We start from the raw sequence: 21,676 nt of genomic DNA, 5'->3' as shown, positions 1-21,676 counted from the left end.
ATTTATTATTTTATTAATTTTAAATTACTTTTAAGACATTTAAAAAATATATATATTTTGACTAACTATATTTTTTACAACTATATTTCTGATTCAATATTTTTGCACTTACCTGTTTGTAGATAGGAAATCGATATTTTTGCATTCTATTTTTTGGCATTGATATTTTGGTAAGTCTATATTTTTGTATTCGATATTTTGTCAGTGATCTGAAATAAGACCACCACCAGAGAAGTCTTTTTGGTGGGAGTAAGATGGGGATTCAAGCTAACCCGGAAGGCGCCTTCTTTCATTTGCCCACACCTGTAAGAAAAAGCTGCTAATTACCCTGTTCGCAATTATGGGCCCGAGACACAGCCATGGGCACATAAAGAAACAAGTGTAATTAAATGCCGTACCTGTCCTGCCGGTAAGGTCATTAGTGATGAATGATGAACTCAAGCTAACTGGTGGATGAGGGGAGAAACCACCCTACCATGAGCCACGCATCAGGGGTTAGACTCAAGCATTTTATGGCTGGTCTCTGCATCACTGCACTGCAATTCCAATGTCACACATAATTATAGCTCCTCTAAGTGGGTTAGCTGTGTGGGGATGTGTTAGTTTACTGTGCTTGCCTGGGCACGTATTATGAGCCACGCCCACATACAGGAGAGGTGTCGCTTAGGTATGCAAATGGGCTGGACTCACTAAAGTAAGAGTTTTTAGGATGGGGCACAAAACATATTCTTTATTATTGAAGAGCATGATGGGATCACAAATTAAGTCTTGTGACTGTCAGTGACATGTCCCTCTCCCCTCACCCCACACACTGCACACTAGTATGTTCCAGCTTCCTGGCCCATTTTCTGAGCATTTTGCAGCCGGACCGGACCCTGCCTACCGCAGCACCGGCCACCTTGCTGGAACCACAGCCATAACCTCCACACAGAAGTGTGGTAGCATAGCGTCTCAATAATGGCTACGTAAGAGGGGAGGCCTGGGATTCTGGTGAGTGAGTAACCAATCTCTGCCTTTAACCCATCATCTGCAGAAGGCAGAACTGCAAAATAAATGGCTGAATCTTCAGACTTCATGGGGAGTAAGTGGATGGTGGAAGGTGGGCCCTACCCCAGAAAGAAGTGTTATCAGAAGGGTGAGGGTGGTAAGGGGTGGTGTGCCCTAATTCGACAGAGGTGTTATCATATAGGGTGCTGGGTTGTCTGTATGTATCTAGGGTAGGGCCTAAATTCCATCCTGTTCAGTAACAGATAGAGTGAATGGTGGAGGGTGGAACCTTCCCCTGAAGAAGGCGTTACCAGAGGCAGGGCTTAAACCGGAAGTAAGCAGCAGTGCCTTTCACATATGAGTTTGACAAAAGTTCCCCTTTCACCCTATTTAAAGGCAGCAAAAAAGGATTCAGAAGTGCAAGCAAAGGCCAAGATCTCAGTATTACTAGCACTGGGAGCAGGCATTCAAGCCTCCTGCAGAGGAGAATGCAGGCTATGCAGAGGGGAGGGGGTGAAAGCATGGCCTGCAGTGTGCAGAAGAGCGCAAGCAGAAGTTCATGCCAAAGTGAGAGAAGGAGAGAAAACACAGATTAAGTCCTTAGAGTTTTTTTTACCTTAGTATGAAACAAAACAATCACAGGCTCAAACACATACAGAACAGACAACACAACGATGTAGCATGCAAAATGGCTGTAAGATTGTAGAAAACAAAAATATTTAAGATCAGAGATTCAAAGAGACATGGCCAGTAGTTTATTTGTAAGCAAAAAATAATTTCAGAACCCTGAAATTTTCTCAGGATCTCTCCGCCAGTGGTGCTGACCGAATTACCAGGCTAACTAGTCTTGATTCCACCTCATGCCTCTTTATTCATCTGCCTTACAGTTCCTGTCTCTTTTTCTTCTTTTTCCTTCATGTTTTCTCGCTCGTATACTGTTTTCCTATATTTATCTTCTTCCTTTTTAGGTCAAAGCCTATAAGACAGAACACATGCCTGGTCTGCAACTGACTTCTTGGGGACATTCTGAAAGCTTCCTTGGAAAGGCATTTCATCTATTACTTACCATTGGCTTTGTGGTTTGTAACTCACATTTGCTTGCTTTCTACTTGCTGGCTTTACTTGTGTTAGGCTGTCTATGTTGAGTTTGTCCGTCCCGTGGTGCGTCGCCTATTTACTGTATTCTTCCAATAGTGATCACTTCCTGTAAACAGGCATTTAAGTCTTGTTCTTATCATGTCACAAATGCACTGCCTTCAAAGACAGAGGTCCAAGTTCAGGCTCTGTCTTTCAAGGGAGCTTGGTGTTTACCTTTCTTTTTGTGACTTCAAAGTGAGAGGATTTATGTGACACTTTTGCTGTGAAAGGAAAGACTTTTTTCTACCTCACTACAACATTTAAATGTTTGTAAATTAATTGTGCAGATATTTCAGAATATATAAAAATGAGATATATAACCACAAAAGCCAGATAACATCTGGGCTGAGGGAACCAGAGGCACGGGGTACAGGTAGACGGCAGCCTCCAACATAAACTATGTATCACAATGAGCCGCTCCCAGTTTTAGTGTCGCTAGTGTTAGTGCAGTTTTAAATTTGTGAGTGCAGGCATCTCACAAAAAGTGAAGGACTGGCCTCACGCACCGCCTGGTGTCATGCTTCATCGTAGACCAGTCCTCGCCCTCTAAAAACTTGGTTTGATAGGGGGCGGGCATACACCTGACGACAGTGATGCACTTCTAAACTAAGTGGGGGCCTGTGAAAAAGAAGTGGATGAAAAGGCCATTATGGGTGTCAGCTTAAATTTGAAGAGTGCCGGCATCCATATGGTGGTTAAAATAAGGTGATCGGTGTAATGGGGATATTAATGTCCCCCCACAGCCGTGAGTGAGGTCAACATGTTTCTGCCTAAAGGCCCAACTGGGTCCGCTGCATTCATCAGGACCATGAGAGAATGGGCTCCACTCTTACCACACTATGGCCAGAGGGTTCCCCTTAGTGGCGTGATAGCGATCACACTCCACTATGAAATGGCTAGATCCTGTATGCTTTCCTGAGATGAGGTCAGAATGGCCCCATTGGAGGGAGAGGGCAGAAGAACCCTTTGGTCCAAGAATGTTCAATGATGTGATCTGCGCCTCTATGCCTAGGTCTTCATGCCTCCGCTCCTCAAAATTAGAAGATCATAAATGAAGCACATTTATTGTAATTCTGAAGTATGGTGAAGACAAATATTTTAATACAAATCAACACACTGGGTGATGACATTTCCACATGTTGTTTGTCTACTGTACACTTTTATGACTAATACTGTATGTCTGTGCTAATGTAATCGCCATTTAAATTGAAAATGTGTTGCCTGTAATGGCAGTGTGCTACCATACCATGGTTACTCCACACTACACCACTTTACACTACACCACTCCACTATACAACACTCTAATCCACTCTATGCCCCTCCACTCCATGACACTCTACAATACACCACTCCATTATGTGAGATTCCACTCCACAAAATGCCAGTCCATGCTACAACACTTCATTCCACTTTTTGACACCCAACGATGTGCCACTCCACTTACATCCCTGCACTCTTAAGACACTCTACAGCACGCAACTATACTCCACTCCAAGACGTGCCGCTACACTCTACACCACTCCAATCTACAACATGCCACTCTACTCTATGACACGCCACTCTACTCTTTGACACGCCACTCTACTCCACTCTACACCCCTCCACTCTACGATGACACTCTAGGCCACTCCACTCTACACCATTCCAATCTACAACATGCCACTCTACTCTATGACACTCCACTCTGCGACACGCTACTCTACTCCACTCTACGCCCCCCCACTCTTAAGACACTCTACAACACAACACTCTATTGTACTCCAAGGTGCCACTCCCCTCTACGCCATGCCACTTCACTCTACACCACTCTAATCTACAACATGCCACTCTGTGACACTCTACACCACTCCACTCTACAACGACACTCTAGGCCACTCCACTCTATGACACTCCACAATGTACAGCACTCCACTCTACGACACAACACTCTACGCCTCTCCACTCTATGACACTTTACTCCATGCTACGCCCAGCCACTCTATGATACTTTACTCCACTCTAGGCCCCGCCACTCTATGACACTATGCCATTCCAATCTACAACACTCCACTTTGAGACACTCCACTCCACACCCCTCTACTCTAACCCCCTTCACTCTTTTTTGTTTGTTTTGGTAGTATCTCAATCTCCGAGTGTTATTTGGTCCTGCCTTAATTGTTAGTACCCCTGCTTTGCAGAACGCATGCCATTTTGTGACAAATCGCTACCAGAGGGTAGACGTGATAAGCTTGAAGAAATATCGACTGCCTGATTAGGAGCTAGTCTCTGATCGTGGTAAGAGCCCTCTCCAGACTGGGGTAACCCGGTTTCCGACATGTATGATAACAAATATGTTGTGGGTCCGAAAAAGGAGTGCAGGTGTTGACATCCAGCTGTCACCAGCGCAAAGGAAGCCCTGGACATGGTTCCTCTTGACCAAGGCTGTGAGACTGTACAAAGCATTCATTTTAGGGGGGGGGGTCTGCATTTGTCATTAATCATTTAAAATATGAGGTGCCACTATTTGGCAAACTCCCAAAGGAATGTTTTTTGTGGTTACAACTAGAAGAAGAGTTAGTGGCTGAAGCTTACTGACCTCTAGAAGTGCAGTGAGCACCGGACCCCGCCTCTCACGTGAGGAGGGTCAACGGTCAGCATCAACCTCTCCTGAGAGGTGCTGGGAGGCTCACCATCAGCTCTGCAAGCTTGTGACACCATCATTGCTTTGGAAGAGGACCAGAGGGTTTACATGTGCACTGACTGTGCGCTGCTCTTGGGCATTCTCTGTGCACGCAGCTGGTGCTATACTAGAATGTATGACGTTACAACCCATACATTTACAATGCATGCCTTTACAACACAGTTTTTACATCGCAACATCCTTTACAACGCATTCCATTACAATGCAAGCCACAACATTGCAATTTTAGAAACTACCTTTACAGCGCATTCCATTACATCGCATTATACCTTTACAACGCATACCATTCAATGCATACCATTACATTGCATTTAAGGTAAGTATTGGATATATAGGGGTAAAAATTACTATTATAACTCCAGGAGGTGCAACAGTAGGGCAATTATTGGATAGTGTAGGGGTAAAATGCATTGTAATGACATGCGTTGTAATGACATGCATTGTAGTGACATGCGTTGTAAAGATTGTTGCGATGTAATGACTGCGTTGTAAACGTAGTGCGATGTAATGATTGCATTGTAAAGGTTGTTTCCCTCTATACTATGGTGTATGGCTGTGCACGTGCCAGGTGCTCCATGAATGCATTAGCTCTGCACGCGTGTGACGCTGTCCAACTCCTTGCACTGTGACACAGCGTTTGCTGGTGCACAGACAGATGTACTCTGCGTCTGAGTGTGCACGTGCCAGGTGCTTCATTGGAGTATTTGGAGTCTTACGTCTTGGCACTGTGCCACAGTGCCTGAGTGCCGATGCCAGCTGGTTAATTAGTTCATCTTCAGTATTGCTTATTGGCACTGTGCCACCGCGTGTGAGCGTGCACATGCCAGATGCTGGCGGTAAGGAACAGTAAAAATATTTTAATGCTCCCTCCCCCATGAGAAAAGCCTCCCATGGCAACAGGAGCATTATTTATTTTCTTTATAGAAGGAAAATCCTATTTCAGATTTTTATTTTTGAAAAGAAATAAAGATTACTGTTTGTTACAGGGCTGCGCCCTTCGGATGCAGCCCTGTAACAAACAGTACAATGAATTGACAGGAACCGCTGTGATGGCGGATCCTGTCAATGCCTTTATAGATGACCACCTTCTTGGCAGTCATTTATATACCTAGCAGGCGGAGTATGCACAGCCTGGCAGAAGTAAAGACCTCCGCCAGGCGAATGGTGAATACTCCGGCCGTCATTATTTAAATCGGCCATTACTCCGTTGCGTCGGCGGACCCACGAGCCGTCTGCCTGGATGTAAATCTGGCCATTACCCCTTTGCCCTGGCACACCCCCAGGCCGTCCACCTGGATAAAATCAGGCCCAAAGTTTTTCATCACTCACGGCACACCCTTTTACCACAAATCCCAGCAGATCATCCACGTTGGCCACCAGAGGCTTCTCTGACCCATATTTGGCCATGGTACATCCCGGACCCCTCATGAGCCACCTTGGTAGCCCCTCCTTCCTTTCATGCTGATATATATCAAATGTTTCATTTTCCTGATCCCAACTTTTTAATTTGGAAACCCTTCACCACTCCTAAACCCAACCCAATACTAGACATTTCAGGCCACATTCCACCACACACCTTTCCATCTCCATTTCTTCTCCACTCTAGATCACTTGCACCTGTTATGTTATGTTATAACAAACTTATAAAGCGCAAGAACACCATAGGCTTCTTGGCACTAGGGTAAAGAAGGCAGCAACAGCTCGTATTATTGGCTGTAAGCTTGTTTGAACAGCCAGGTTTTCAAATGCTTCCTGAAGGTCATATAGTTTGCTTCCAGCCTAATTTCAGTTGGAAGTGAGTTCCATATCTGGGGTCCTGTCACTGAGAATCTCACCCCTCCCATCCTTTTCTGCTTACATCTCAGAGCCGTTAATGGGTTCAACTGGGATGATCTGAGATTGGGATGTAGCTCTGAATTCTTGAAGATGTAAACTTCGGGCTTTAGTTATAGAGTGATTCATGGATAATGCAGCCTGTTTTGAAAATGGCCCATTGGGCCACCGAAAGCCAGTGAAGTTTCTTCATCGATGGTTCTATGTGACACGGCCTTGATTGTTAAAAGAGCAGCCTAGCTCCCTGGTTTTGATTCATTTGAAGTCTGTGGTTAAGGCCTTTTGAGAGTCCTACTTCCAAACATTGGGCCCTGTTTACGAGAAACGAAGGCAGCGCAATGCCGCAAGTCATTTTTCTGCACCACACTAAAACATATTTACAACAATATGTCGCATCTCTGTGTTTTTCCCTGCGCTGCTGCACAAACTGCTACCATGTGCCGGCGCAGGCACTTTTGCACCATGGTGCAAGGACGCCTGTGTCGGCGGGGATTGTTTTTGTGCATCTTGCACAAAAACTATCAAATGAGCTCATTTCCTCTTTCCATGCATCCTGTAGAATGCAGCACGCATTGAAGAAGAGGGTAGAAAACAAGTAGAAATGAAACATTTCTCCTCGTTGCGCCTCGCTACACCACCCCTTGGGGTGGCATAGAATTGTGATGCACTTCCAGGTTTACGATGGCTCGTAAATCTGGAAATGCATCTGTGGACATGGGTGTGGTGTGTAAACACTCACAGCAACACCCATGTCACGCCCCTAACATGCAAAGTGTTGCGTGAAAAGGGGCGATATTTACAAGCGCAGATAAAACCACACAGGGTGGCTTTACATGTGCTTGAAAATATCACGCAGCAGGTTGCGCTGCCAATGCGTCACGCAACGTGACACACTGGTGGCGCAAGGGGCTCAGCGTCTGCTGTTCATCTGATATTAACGCCCAGCTCTCACTTTAAAGGCATTTAACACACAGCCCTTTGAGGCAGGGACAGGATACCTGCATCTGCTCGAACCGGATGTCGCGACACTCACCTTCCTCTACACCAGTCACGATGGAGGCAAAGTTGTCGTCCAGCAGGATCATGTCGGCCGCCTGTTTGGAGACATCCGAGCCAGCGATGCCCATGGCCACCCCGATGTCCGCCTTCTTCAGGGCAGGGGAGTCGTTCACCCCGTCCCCGGTGACGGCCACTATGGCACCCTGATGGAGGAGAGAAAGGGTGAAAGGTCCAGTTTTTTTTCTTTTAAATTCAAGCCCACGCTCAAGAACATTTGACCTCTCGCAGTTAATGAGAGGTAGTAACTCGGCTTGGCGAAATTTAAATTACTCTGACGAAATTTACATAACTTCATGAATTTCATGTTACACTTGTTAAGCAATGTCCCTAAAATTATGCCATTATGTTACTTGATGTAATTATGCACCATTACGGTAAAATGTACAGAGAAGGCACCACTTGCATTAAAAACTTAGGGCCCGATTCACAGAACTAACTGAAGACAAAATCCTAAACTTACTACTTTTGGTATTCACAGAAGGCATTTAGGGCCAGATGTAGGAGAGCAAATACCGGTCGGTAACGGCCGAATTCGGCCGTTACCGACCGGTATTGAGGGTTTTTAGATGTAGGGGCCAATATTTTACAGAATCGGTAAATTTACCGATTCGGTAAATTTACCGATTCTGTAAAATACCGAATCGGTAATTTTACCGATTCGGTAAATCCAAATGTAGGTGACACTCCTGAGAGTGTCACAGGCCCTTAAGAGTCGGTATTTTACCACACAATCCTATTGTGTGGTAAAATACCGAATGCAGGTGTGCATGCACATCTGTGCATGCACACTGTGCAATGTGAAACACAGACATGCCCTTAGGGTATATATGTGTGCCACATGTCACACATACCTTTACTTCGGGTGCTAGAGGGTGTCAAAGTGACACCCCCTGCACCCTTGCAACATTCGGTATTTACCGATTCGGTAAATACCGAATCGGTATTTCCCATTGATTCCTATGGGCTTCACAGCCCATATGAATCAATAGGAAATACCGATTCGGTATTTACCGAATCGGTAAATACCGAATGTTACCGATTCGGTAATTCAAATTTGAAGTTTCCCTACATCTCCCTCCTTCATATTTACCGATTCATAAATACCGAATCGGTAAAATTCGGTATTTATGAATCGGTAAATGTCCCTCACCTACATCTGGTCCTTAGTAGTCTTAAATTAGGATGTTGTCTTAAATTAGGATTGTGTCTTAAATTAGGATTTTGTCTTAAATTAGGATTGTGTCTTAAATTAGGATTTTTTCTTAAATTAGGATTTTGTCCTAAATTAGGATTTTGTCTTAAATTAGGATGTTGTTTTAAATTTGGATTTTGTCCAAAATGAGGATTTTCTCCTAAATTAAGATTTTGTCTTAAATTTGGATTTTGATGTAAGTTAAACTTAAGTTTAACTTAAGTTTGTCTTAAGTTTAACTTAAGACAAAATCCTAACTTAAGACAAAATCCTAACTTAAGACTACTAAATGCCTTCTGTGAATTCCAAAAGTAGTAAGTTTAGGATTTTGTAGTAAGTTAGTTCTGTGAATCGGGCCAGATATGCAGATGCTCGTGAACAAAAGAATGTGAGCGAGTGATGTTTGTGGTGCTTTTGCTTTTTGCACTTTTTTTTGGCGCAAAATTCATCCTCACATCAGAAATTGACACAAGGATGCTTTTCACGCTAAGATATAGCACAAAATGGCAGATTAGTATTTCACTTAATTACACATGATTTTGCTGCGATTTCGCATATTTGCGTGCAAACAAACTACGTGAATTTTGCACACCCATAGGAGAAACCACCCCTATCCTTCCTCTGAAATCTGCAACCTAGCTTTGGCACTGCCTTTCCTATTCCACTTATAGATTTTTTATCCTAAATATATACCTTGTGTGAGGCTTTGACAGTGCCTGGCCCTCTCCGCACACCTGGCACCAGGGACCAACCCTCAGCGGCCCAGCTCTCTGGTGCCTCTTCTGACACCAGGTGCAGGGCCTCAGTGGTGCCCTCCCTATTCCACTTCTGACTCCAGGTGCAGGCCCTCGGTGGTATGCCAGTGCTTAATTTGTACCAGGGTAATGCCCAAAGCTCTACTCAGAGACCTGCTTCAGGTGCTATTAAATGTCAGCGCACCGAATACCAAGGCTGCGTAGTTCTCTTTGATCCACTACCAGACACTCCCTGCCCCTTTATCTCTGTACCTCACTTCCAACACTAGGGTCCAGGCCTGGGGGGTACCTCTGTGTACCTCACTTGTAAGGTTAGGTCTAAGGTCTTGGTGGACTCTCTCTGTACCCAACTTTCAACACCGGGTTCTAACCTTGGGGGGAAGGTGGGGGGGGGGTTGGGGGGTGGTACCTGTCTCTGGCAGCCCTCCACGATGATCAGCTTCTGCTGGGGGGAGGTGCGCGCGAAGACGATCTCCGTGTGGTTCTGCAGGATCTCGTCCATGTGCTCCGTCGACATGTCCTTCAGATCCGTCCCATGGATCACGCAGGCCTTGGCGTCCCTGGAGGACAGACACTGTAATGTATGGGTGTACCAAGGTATGCACAACACTCGTTGAGGGTAAGTAAAGTATTTATTTAGATTTACAACTTCTGATTGAGGAGCGCCGGCCGGCGCTTCCGATCGCTACTCAGACTCCCCGCGCTCTGACTGGGGATGCGCGCGCAGCTTCCAACATGGCCGGTGCACGTCACGTCAGCGTGACGTGCATAAACTAGAATGCGCCCGCTACATATCTCCCCCTTTTTACCAAACTTAAATGAGTCACTTACAGTTCATCGTCCAATTCAAAATCTCGATATCTGGAAGGTCTTACCACCTGCCTTCCACTCCTTGTGACCCTGACTGGGTTCTCCATTGTCTCTTGACTCTGCAACTCATTGCTTACTGTTCCTTCATTTAGAGCTCCTTCTTCATGCGTGCTTCTCTCCAACCTGTCCCTTTCCATTCCTGGACTTCCAGTTTCTCCTTCCTCTTCACTTTCCGTTTCAGCTCTCACTCCTCCTTGCTGCTCCGCGGCCGCTTGACTCTTCTCCACCTCAGAACCTTCCTTGTCTTCCCAGTCGGTGCCCTGTTGCTCCCAGCCCAAAACTTTATTGCACCTGGCCATGCGGTCTTGGGACCACACATTTCCGTCACTTAATAGAGCTGCCCGATCATACACTTCTACCACTTGCAACGGCTTGCTGTACTTGCTGTCCCCCTTCTTCTGCAGGGTGGCCAATCTTACTCTTACCCACTCTCCTTGTTCCAGACCTGTGCCTTTGACATTCCTTCGTTTGTTGTAGTGGTTGCTGTAAATTGTCTGTGCTTTTTCCAGGTTGGCCCGCACCACTGCAGGGGACCATTCACTGGTGATGAGCTTTTCCTTCCAAATTCTGTTGTCGTGAGTAAAAGGTTCACGTCCCCTCAATATTTGGAATGGACTATACCCCGTGCCAGTGGGGGTTATTCTGTAGGCCCATACCATGTTCTCTAGCGCCTTCTCCCAATTCTGTTCACTTGAGATGGCCGCTTGTATGGCTCCCATCACTACCCTGTTAAATCTCTCCACTAAACCGTTTCCAGCCGGATGGTAGATTGCAGTGTGTTTGACGGTGACGCCATTTCTTTGCATGAACTTGGTCCATTTTTCTGACGTGAACTGGGGTCCATTGTCACTCAAGATTGATTTCGGTATTCCTTCCCTTGTGAAAGTCTCTGACAGGAACTTAAGGATGTTCTCCGTGTCCATGGATTCCTCTACTCTCAACTCTGGCCACTTCGAGTAGCGATCCATGAGCACACACACATATTTCTGTGTGCCTTGGTCATCTAGGACCGGTCCCAAAATGTCTATGGATAGTTCTTCCCACGGATTTGAAGGGGGATCAAATTTTCCTATCGCTGGCCTCAATGGTTTTAATGTTTTGTCCGCCCGTTGACATTGGGGACACTCTCGGAAATGCCTTTCAGCCCTTATGTCCATGCCGGGCCACCAGTAATTCTGTTTTGCACGTGCCTTGAGTTTCCCTATGCCCAGGTGTCCCTCGTGTAGCAAGTCCATCAGTTTTGAGGTGAGGTTCCTTGGAGGAATCACCTTATCTCCTCTGTATATGAAGATCCCTCGGTCTCCTATCGACAGTTCTTCTCGCACCTCGAAGTACGGCTTGAGGCTTGCTCTCACGTTTCTTTTATCCGGCCATCCCTGCACGATGTGCCCCTTCACTTCCTTTATGTCAGTGTCTTCTTCATATGACTCTGTCCATTCTTGTAGACTGATCAGTTTCTCTTGGTCCTCTATTAGAGCTACCAAATCCCCACTGCCGGCAGGGTCTTCCTCTCCTGGCTCCATGGCAGCTGCCCTGCTCAGATAGTCCGCTACTCGGTTCCGGCTCCTGGGAATGTACTCAACATCATACCTGAACTCGAGCAACTTTAGAGACATCTTGGATATCCGAGGGGTGGCATTGGCATGTCCGCTCGACGTCAGCACCTTCACCAAAGGTTTGTGGTCTGTTCTGAGTAGGAAGCGTGTACCCCACAGAAATTGCCGGAATCTCATCATGGCCCATACGACCGCCAGCATTTCTTTCTCGATCACGCTGTATTTGCTCTCCGTATCTGTCAGTGCTCTGGATGCAAAGCTGATGGTCTCCATCTCCCCTCTGCCTCTGTCTTGCATGAGTACAGCACCCAGGCCTTTGTCGCTGGCATCTGTCGTCAGTATAGTGGTGCCTTGTGGGTCGTACCCTTTAAGGGGAACAGCTCCAGTAACATCCCTTTTGATTAATTCGAACTCTGCTTGGGCTTCTGGTGTCCACTGGAACACTGTGCTGTCTCTGGTCAATAGCCTCAAGTTGTGGGTTTTGGAAGCGAAGTGTACTACAAACTTGCTGTAGTACTCTGCCATCCCCAGGAACGACCTGACCTCTTCCTTGTTCCTGGGCGGCGGTGCTTCAGCGATGGCTTTGACATTTTCCGATTTGGGGGTGACGCCCTGTCGTCCGATCTCGTGACCCAGGTACGTTACTGATTGCAGGCCCAACCGACACTTCGACCACTCCGCCGTGAGTCCTTTGTTCTCTAGTGTTTTCAACACCTTTCCCAGCTTCTGATCGTGATCCTGCTGGTCTCGCCCCATCACCAAGATGTCATCCTGAAAATACTGGACATCCTTGCAGTCTCTGAACAGTTGGTGCATCATTTTCTGGAAAACAGCAGCTGCTGAGGCCAGCCCAAAAGGCATTCGACAAAATTGGTAACACCCAAACGGGGTGATGAAGGATGTGAGCCGTTTGCTGTCCGGGTGCAGTGCAATTTGGTGATAGGCCGAGGTCAAGTCGATAGTGGAGTACCACTGCACCCCCCTGGTCTTGGTCAACATTTCCTCGATTCTGGGGAGGGGAAATTTCTCCACAACGATATTCTTATTCAGTTCTCTCAGGTCCACACAGAGCCGGACCTTCCCATTTGGCTTCATTACGACCACCAGGGGCGCCAACCATTCTGCACATGTTATTGGCTCAATTATTCCTTTCCTTTCCAGCTCTTGGAAATCAGTTTGGACTGCTTCTCTCACTGCAATCGGCACATTCCTCACCTTGTGGGCTACCGGAATGGCCCCTTCCTTGAGCACAATCCTGTGTTGGAAGTTTTCCATCCGTCCTACTGTGCCACCAAATACTTTCGGGTAGTTCTCCTTCCATTTGTTCATGTCCGGCCATTCTTCTTGCTCAGTAAGTAAAATCTGCTCTTTCCCTCCTGGATCCAGTTTAATTCCTAGGTCCCCCTGGTCTAGCCATCCCAGGACCGAGGGTCCCTTTTCGGCAATGTACAGCTTGCACCATGCTGACCGGCCCCTGAATTTGAACAGTAGGCGGCGGAACCCTAACATTGGAATGCGGTCCCCATTGTAAGTGACCGGTCTGATGTCTAGCTTTTCCAACTCCGGTCCCAACTTGGGTCTGAATGTTTCTTCCCATACTGCCTGTTGGATGATGGTGAAGGGGGATCCTGTGTCCGCCACCACGGTGATGGTGATTCCTCCCATTGACATGTCCAGGATGGGTTTTGTGGATTTCCTCCCATCTATGCTCATCACCTGGTCGTATATGCACAGGACAGTGATCACCTCTTCTTCTGCTACTTCTTCCAGATCTTCTTCCCCTTGCTCAACGCATTTCACAGTTTCCTTCGAATGTTTCTTCCTACACACCTTTTCATAGTGGCCCAGGATACCGCAGTATAGGCACTTGGCTCTGAACGCGGGACATCTTCTGTCACGGGCATCGTGGGACCAACTGCCGCATCTGTAGCACGATTTCTTGCTGTCGCTCCCTGGTTGTTTCCCTTGCCACTTGCTAGTTCCTTTGGCTGCTGGATCTTTTCCTCTTTGGTCCTTACGGTGGTCTCCTTCTTGTATCCTGTTCACCATTGTCGGAGTGACCACATCTTTCTTGGTTGCTGCCGCACACCTCTTAGCAAGCTCGGCCCTTTTCACGATGACCATGACCTCTTTGAGCGTGGTGTCGCCGCTCGCCCACAACTTGTCTTGGACCTGTGTACTCGTAGTGTGCATCACGATCTGGTCCTTTATGAATTCATCCTCCCACAGTGCGTATTTGCACGGGGCCGCTAGTTTCCTTAAGGCCCCTACATATTCCTCTATGGTTTCTCCAGCCCGTTGTTTCCTTTGCTGGAAATTGAACCTGTCCACAGACACACATATGGTGGGGCGGTACCTCTCATCCAGGTCTTCTACTGCATGGGCATATACATCCGTATCGGTGTCCTCTCTCTTCTTGGGCACCAGACTCTTGTAAATCCTGAGACCCTCCGGTCCCAGGTTCAGCAGCAAGATGCGTTTCTTCCTTTGGGGGGGTGAACTTCTCTTCATTTTCGTCCTCCAGGACCCCAATGAAATTATCAATATATTCCTTCCAATCCTCCCACTTCATCAGGGGTTCACCAGGTTTCGGTAGGAATTGCACCGGTGCGATAGCGTAGCCTGCCGGTGTGCTCATCCTCACCTCCCTGTTCTCTGTCGCTTTGACGGCTTTGCTGGTGGGGCTCCCTGGGGTGCTGTCTTTTACTTCTGTATCGGCGTCCTCCTGGGGACTCCTAGTGCCAGTCCCCACTTCTTCCCCCTTGGCAGCCAGCGCTGTTCCTACCTTCCGCGGCTTCGTGGGATGGTCTGCACGGTGGTTTATCTGCTGCGGGGCGCGGTGTTACCTCTCCGGCCACTGCGCCACCCCTCCGGTGGCTGTGGCACTGCCACGCTCCTCAATCTGTCGTTCCTGGGTGGGCTCCGCCGTGCCCCCTTATGCCCTCCGCACTGTGGCCTCGTGGGGCTGCTGAACGCTGTGTACAGGTGGTCAGGGGGTTGCTTACCCTGCTGTTGCCCACGTGGTGAAGGGTTCGATTTTTTTTTTTCTGCCGAGATGGCCAGCTGTAGCCTCCCGACCTCGTCGCCACTGTGATGTATGGGTGTACCAAGGTATGCACAACACTCGTTGAGGGTAAGTAAAGTATTTATTTAGATTTACAACTTCTGATTGAGGAGCGCCGGCCGGCGCTTCCGATCGCTACTCAGACTCCCCGCGCTCTGACTGGGGATGCGCGCGCAGCTTCCAACATGGCCGGTGCACGTCACGTCAGTGTGACGTGCATAAACTAGAATGCGCCCGCTACAGACACAAGATCGCATGAGCGGGGGAGGGCTAGGAGTGCAGCAGAGAGGTCTGTGAGCAGGGGGTGAGGTCTGTGAGCAGGAAGATGAGGTCTGTGAGCAGGGGGTGAGGTCTGTGACCTGGAGGTGAGGTTTAGAAGAGAGGTCTATGAGCAGGGAGTGAGGTATAAAAGAGAGGTCTGTGAGCAGGGAGTGAGGTCTGGGGATGTAGAGGGGTCTGTGAGCAGGGGGTACGGTCTGTGAGTGGGGGTGAGGTATAGAAGAGAGGTCTGTGAGCAGGGGTGAGGTATAAAAGAGAGGTCTGTGAGCAGGGGTGAGGTATAGAAGAGAGGTCTGTGAGCATGGAGTGAGGTATAAAAGAGAGGTCTGTGAGCAGGGGGTGAGGTTTAGAAGAGAGGTCTATGAGCATGGAGTGAGGTATAAAAGAGAGGTCTGTGAGCAGGGGTGAGGTATAGAAGAGAGGTCTGTGAGCATGGAGTGAGGTATAAAAGAGAGGTCTGTGAGCAGGGGTGAGGTTTAGAAGAGAGGTCTATGAGCATGGAGTGAGGTATAAAAGAGAGGTCTGTGAGCAGGGGTGAGGTATAGAAGAGAGGTCTGTGAGCATGGAGTGAGGTATAAAAGAGAGGTCTGTGAGCAGGGGTGAGGTCTGTGAGCAGGGGTGAGGTATAGAAGAGAGGTCTGTGAGCATGGAGTGAGGTATAAAAGAGAGGTCTGTGAGCAGGGAGTGAAGTTTGAGGTTGTAGAGGGTCTGTGAGTGGGGGTGAGGTATAGAAGAGAGGTCTGTGGGCAGGGGGTGAGGTATAAGAGGGGTTGGTGAGCGTGGAGTGAGGTATAGAAGAGAGATCTGTGAGCAGGGGTGAGGTCTGGGGTTGTAGAGGAGTCTGTGAGCAGGGAGTGAGAAATAGAAGAGAGGTCTGTGAGCAGGGGGTGAGGTTTGAGGTTGTAGAGGGTCTGTGAGTGGGGGTGAGGTATAGAAGAGAGGTCTGTGGGCAGGGGGTGAGGTATAAGAGGAGGTAGTGCGCATGGAGTGAGGTATAAAAGAGAGGTCTGTGAGCAGAGGTGAGGTCTAGAAGAGAGGTCTGTGAGCAGAGGTGAGGTATAGAAGAGAGGTCTGTGAGCGGTGGTGAGGTCTGTAAGCAGGGGCTGAGGTACAGAAAATAGGTCTGTGAGGAGGGAGCGAGGTATAAGAGGGGTCTGTGAGCAGAGGTGAGGTCTAGAAGAGAGGTCTGTGAGCAGAGGTGAGGTATAGAAGAGAGGTCTGTCAGCAGGGGTGAGGTCTGTGAGCAGAGGTGAGGTCTAGAAGAGAGGTCTGTGAGCAGAGGTGAGGTATAGAAGAGAGGTCTGTGAGCGGTGGTGAGGTCTGTAAGCAGGGGCTGAGGTACAGAAAGAGGTCTGAGGAGGGAGCGAGGTATAAGAGGGGTCTGTGAGCAGAGGTGAGGTACAGAAGAGAGGTCTGTGAGAAGGGAATGAGGTGTAAGAGGGGTCTGTGAGCAGGGGTGAGGTATAGAAGAGAGGTCTGTCAGCAGGGGTGAGGTCTGTGAGCAGAGGTGAGGTCTAGAAGAGAGGTCTGTGAGCAGAGGTGAGGTATAGAAGAGAGGTCTGTGAGCGGTGGTGAGGTCTGTAAGCAGGGGCTGAGGTACAGAAAGAGGTCTGTGAGGAGGGAGCGAGGTATAAGAGGGGTCTGTGAGCAGAGGTGAGGTACAGAAGAGAGGTCTGTGAGAAGGGAATGAGGTGTAAGAGGGGTCTGTGAGCAGGGGTGAGGTATAGAAGAGAGGTCTGTGAGCAGGGGTGAGGTCTGTGAGCAGAGGTGAGGTATAGAAGAGAGGTCTGTGAGCAGAGGTGAGGTATAGAAGAGAGGTCTGTGAGCGGTGGTGAGGTATGTAAGCAGGGGCTGAGGTACAGAAAGAGGTCTGAGGAGGGAGCGAGGTATAAGAGGGGTCTGTGAGCAGAGGTGAGGTACAGAAGAGAGGTCTGTGAGAAGGGAATGAGGTGTAAGAGGGGTCTGTGAGCAGGGGTGAGGTATAGAAGAGAGGTCTGTGAGCAGGGGTGAGGTCTGTGAGCAGAGGTGAGGTATAGAAGAGAGGTCTGTGAGCAGGGGTGAGGTATAATAGAGAGGTCTGTGAGCAAGGAGTGGGGTCTGTGAGCAAGGGGTGAAGTCTGTGAGCAGGCGGTGAGGTCTGTGAGCAGGGGTGAGGTAAGAATAGAGGTATGTGAATGGGGTGAGGTCTGTGAGTACGGGATGAGGTACAGAAGAGAGGTCTGTGAGGAAGGAGTGAGGTAAAAGAGGGGTCTGTGAGCAGGGGATAATGTATATAAGAGAGGTCTGTGAGCAGGGGATAATGTATATAAGAGAGGTCTGTGAGCAGGGATTGAGGTTTGTGAGCAGAGGGTGAGGTCTGTGAGCAGGGCTGAGTTCTGTGATCAGGGGTGAGGTATAGAAGAGAGGTCTGTGAGCGGGGGTGTGGTCTGTGAGCAGGGGGTGAGATCTGTGAGCAGGGGGTGAGATCTGTGAGCAGGGGGTGAGATCTGTGAGCAGGGGGTGAGATCTGTGAGCAGGGGGTGAGATCTGTGAGCAGGGGGTGAGATCCGTGAGCAGGGGTGAGGTATAAGAGAGAGGTCTGTGAACGGGGTGAGGTCTGTGAGCAGGAGGTGAGGTTCAGAAGAGAGGTCTGTGAGGAAGGAGTGAGGTAAAAGAGGGGTCAATGAGCAGGGGGTAATGTATAGAAAAGAGTTCTGTGAGCAGGGCTGAGGTCTGTGATCAGGGGTGAGGTATAGGAGAGAGGTCTGTAAGCAGGGGTGAGGTCTGTGAGCAGGGGTGAGGTCTGTGAGCAGGGGGTGAGATCTGTGAGCAGGGGGTGAGATCTGTGAGCAGGGGGTGAGATCTGTGAGCAGGGGGTGAGATCCGTGAGCAGGGGTGAGGTATAAGAGAGAGGTCTGTGAACGGGGTGAGGTCTGTGAGCAGGAGGTGAGGTTCAGAAGAGAGGTCTGTGAGGAAGGAGTGAGGTAAAAGAGGGGTCAATGAGCAGGGGGTAATGTATAGAAAAGAGTTCTGTGAGCAGGGATTGAGGTTTGTGAGCAGGGCTGAGGTCTGTGATCAGGGGTGAGGTATAGGAGAGAGGTCTGTAAGCAGGGGTGAGGTCTGTGAGCAGGGGTGAGGTCTGTGAGCAGGGAGTGAGATCTGTGAGCAGGGGTGAGGTATAGGAGAGAGGTCTGTGAGTGGAATGAGGTCTGTATGCAGGGGGTGAGATCCCCGACACTTACCTCGGATTGACCTAGCTGACCGTCCTGTCTACTGACACTCACCTCGGGTTGACCCGGATGAAAGTCCTGTCCCCCGACACTCACCTTGGGTTGACCTAGCTGACAGTCCTGTTCCCTGACACTCACCTCGGGTTGACCTAGCTAACAGTCCTGTTCCCGACACCCACCTCGGTTTGACCACGCTAACAGTCCTGTCCCCGACACCCACCTTGGGTTGACCTAGCTAACAGTCCTGTCCCCTGACACTCGCCCCAGGTTGACCTAGCTAACAGTCCTGTCCCCGACACCCACCTTGGGTTGACCCAGCTAACAGTCCTGTCCCCTGACACTCGCCCCAGGTTGACCTAGCTAACAGTCCTGTCCCCGACACCCACCTCGGGTTGACCTAGCTAACAGTGCTGTCCCCTGAAACTCACCTCGGGTTGACTTAGCTGAAAGTCCTGTCCCCCAACACTTACTTCGGGTTGACCTAGCTAACAGTCCTGTCCCCTGACACTCACCCCAGGTTGACGCAGCTGACAGTCCTGTCCCTGATACTCACCTCGGGTTGACCTAGCTAAAAGTCCTGTCCCCTGACACTTACCTCGGGTTGACCTGGCTGACCCCCTTGTCCCCAACAGTCACCTCGGGTTGACCTGGCTGACAGTACTGTCCCTGACACTCACCTCGGGTTGACCTGGGTGACAGTCCTGTCCCCTGACACTCACCTCAGGTTGACCTAGCTGACTGTCCTGTCCCCTGACACTCATCGCAGGTTGACTTGGCTAACCGTCCTAACCCCGACACTCACCTCGTGTTGACCTGGCTGACAGTCCTGTCCCCTGACACTCACTCGGGTTGACCTGCCTAACCGTCCTAACCCTGACACTCACCTCGGGTTGACCTGGCTGACAGTCCTGTCCCCTGACACTCACTCGGGGTGACCTGCCTAACCGTCCTAACCCCTACACTCACCTCGTGTTGACCTGGCTGACAGTCCTGTCCCCTGACACTCACTCGGGTTGACCTGCCTAACCGTCCTAACCCTGACACTCACCTTGGGTTGACCTGGCTGACAGTCCTTTCCCCGGACCCTCACCTCCGATTGACCTGACTGAAAGTCCTGTCCCCGACACTCACCTCGGATTGACCTGACTGAAAGTCCTGTCCCCGACACTCACCTCGGGGTGACATGTATGACAGTTCTGTCTCTGACACTCACCTCGGGTTGATCTGGCTAACCGTCCTAACCCCGACACTCACCTCGTGTTGACCTGGCTGACAGTTCTGTCCCCCGACACTCACCTCGGGTTGACCTGGCTGACAGTTCTGTCCATGACACTCACTTCGGGTTGACCTGATTGACTGTCCTGTCCCCAACACTCACCTTGGGTTGACCTGGCTGACTGTCTTGGCCCCGACACTCACCTCGGGTTGGCCTGGCTGACAGTCCAGTCCCCGACACTCACCTTGGGTTGACCTGGCGGACTGTCTTGGCCCCGACACTCACCTCGGGTTGACCTGGCTGACCGTCCTGTCCCCGACACTCACCTTGGGTTGACCTGGCGGACTGTCTTGGCCCCGACACTCACCTCAGGTTGACCTGGCGGACTGTCTTGGCCCCGACACTCACCTCGGGTTGACCTGGCTGACAGTCCTGTCCCCCGAAACTTACCTCGGGTTGACCTGGCTGACAGTCCAGTCCCCGACACTCACCTTGGGTTGACCTGGCGGACTGTCATGGCCCTGACCCTCACCTCGGGTTGACCTAGCTAACAGTCCTGTCCCCCGACACTCACCTCGGGTTGTCCTGGCTGACCATCCTGTCCCCGACACTCACCTTGGGTTGACCTGGCGGACTGTCTTGGCCCCGACACTCACCTCGGGTTGACCTGACTGACCGCCCTGTCCCCGACACTCACCTTGGGTTGACCTGGCTGACCGTCCTGTCCCTGAAACTCACCTCGGGTTGACCTGACTGACCGTCCTGTCCCCGACACTCACCTCGGGTTGACCTAGCTAACAGTCCTGTCCCCCGACACTCACCTCGGGTTGTCCTGGCTGACCATCCTGTCCCCGACACTCACCTTGGGTTGACCTGGCGGACTGTCTTGGCCCCGACACTCAACTCGGGTTGACCTGGCTGACCGTCCTGTCCCCGACACTCACCTCGGGTTGACCTGGCTGACAGTCCTGTCCCCTGAAACTTACCTCGGGTTGACCTGGCTGACCGTCCTGTCCACCGACACTCCCCTCGGGTTGACCTGGCTGACAGTCCTGTCCCCGACACTCACCTCGGGTTGACCTGGCTGACAGTCCTGTCTTTGACACTCACCTCGGGTTGACCTGGCTGACCGTCCTGTCCACCGACACTCACCTTGGGTTGACCTGGCTGACCGTCCTGTCCACCGACACTCACCTTGGGTTGACCTGGCTGACGGGAATGTTGAGTCTGGCAGCGATGTCCTCCACCGTCTCGTTGCCCTCTGAGATGATCCCCACACCTTTGGCGATGGCCTTGGCAGTGATTGGATGGTCTCCGGTTACCATGATGACCTGCGGACAAAGGTCAGAGGACATGAAGGCAAGATCCTGGGACAGAAGGACTCAGATGGGAATCACAGATTATGGAAGTGGAAAGTTGTAAATGGATGAGGTTAAAGGGGATGGAGAATGAAGCCTGGGATAGAATTAGGAAGGCAGGAAGAGGCTAGAAATGAACGGGTCAAGTATAGGTCAAATCTCATGGGGCAAGGAGAAAGCATTCTGGGAAATGGGCAGAGGTCATAGAGCATGGAACGAGGATCCCGGAAATGAATGGGTCAGAGAGAGGTGATAAGGCATCGAGGGAGGATTCTGGGCATGCAAACATCAGGATAAGCCCTAAGGCATCAGGTGTGAACTCTCATGAAAAGCCAGGCCTGACACAGGTCATGCAGCATGAATGACGACTTCTGGGAAAGGATGGGACAGGTGGAGGTTGTACTGTGTGAAGAACGGTTGCAAGATTATCTCATGGGGGCACGGGGGAAGGGTCCTAAGCAAGAAGAAGCACCCTGAAGTC

At 49.8% G+C, this 21,676-nt stretch overlaps 1 protein-coding gene across 1 annotated transcript in view; it reads right to left on the bottom strand.

The window, feature by feature from the left end:
* The window catches only part of LOC144767979 (sodium/potassium-transporting ATPase subunit alpha-3), a 77,560-nt gene extending 56,397 nt beyond the window's left edge, over positions 1-21,163 (bottom strand). The window contains exons 1-3 of the mRNA XM_078651343.1: positions 21,032-21,163; positions 10,053-10,203; positions 7,671-7,839 (exon numbers count right to left, since the gene is read on the bottom strand). Coding sequence (XP_078507469.1) covers positions 7,671-7,839; positions 10,053-10,203; positions 21,032-21,162 — 451 coding nt within the window. The 5' untranslated portion in view covers position 21,163. The remainder of the gene's footprint in view (positions 1-7,670; positions 7,840-10,052; positions 10,204-21,031) is intronic.
* Between the last annotated feature and the right edge of the window lie 513 nt (positions 21,164-21,676).

Source organism: Lissotriton helveticus, chromosome 7, assembly GCF_964261635.1.
Source record: "Lissotriton helveticus chromosome 7, aLisHel1.1, whole genome shotgun sequence".
In the NCBI taxonomy this organism is placed as follows: Eukaryota; Metazoa; Chordata; class Amphibia; order Caudata; family Salamandridae; genus Lissotriton; species Lissotriton helveticus.
Note: the sequence above shows the minus strand (reverse complement) of the source record. Positions and strands in the feature narration are given on the sequence as shown.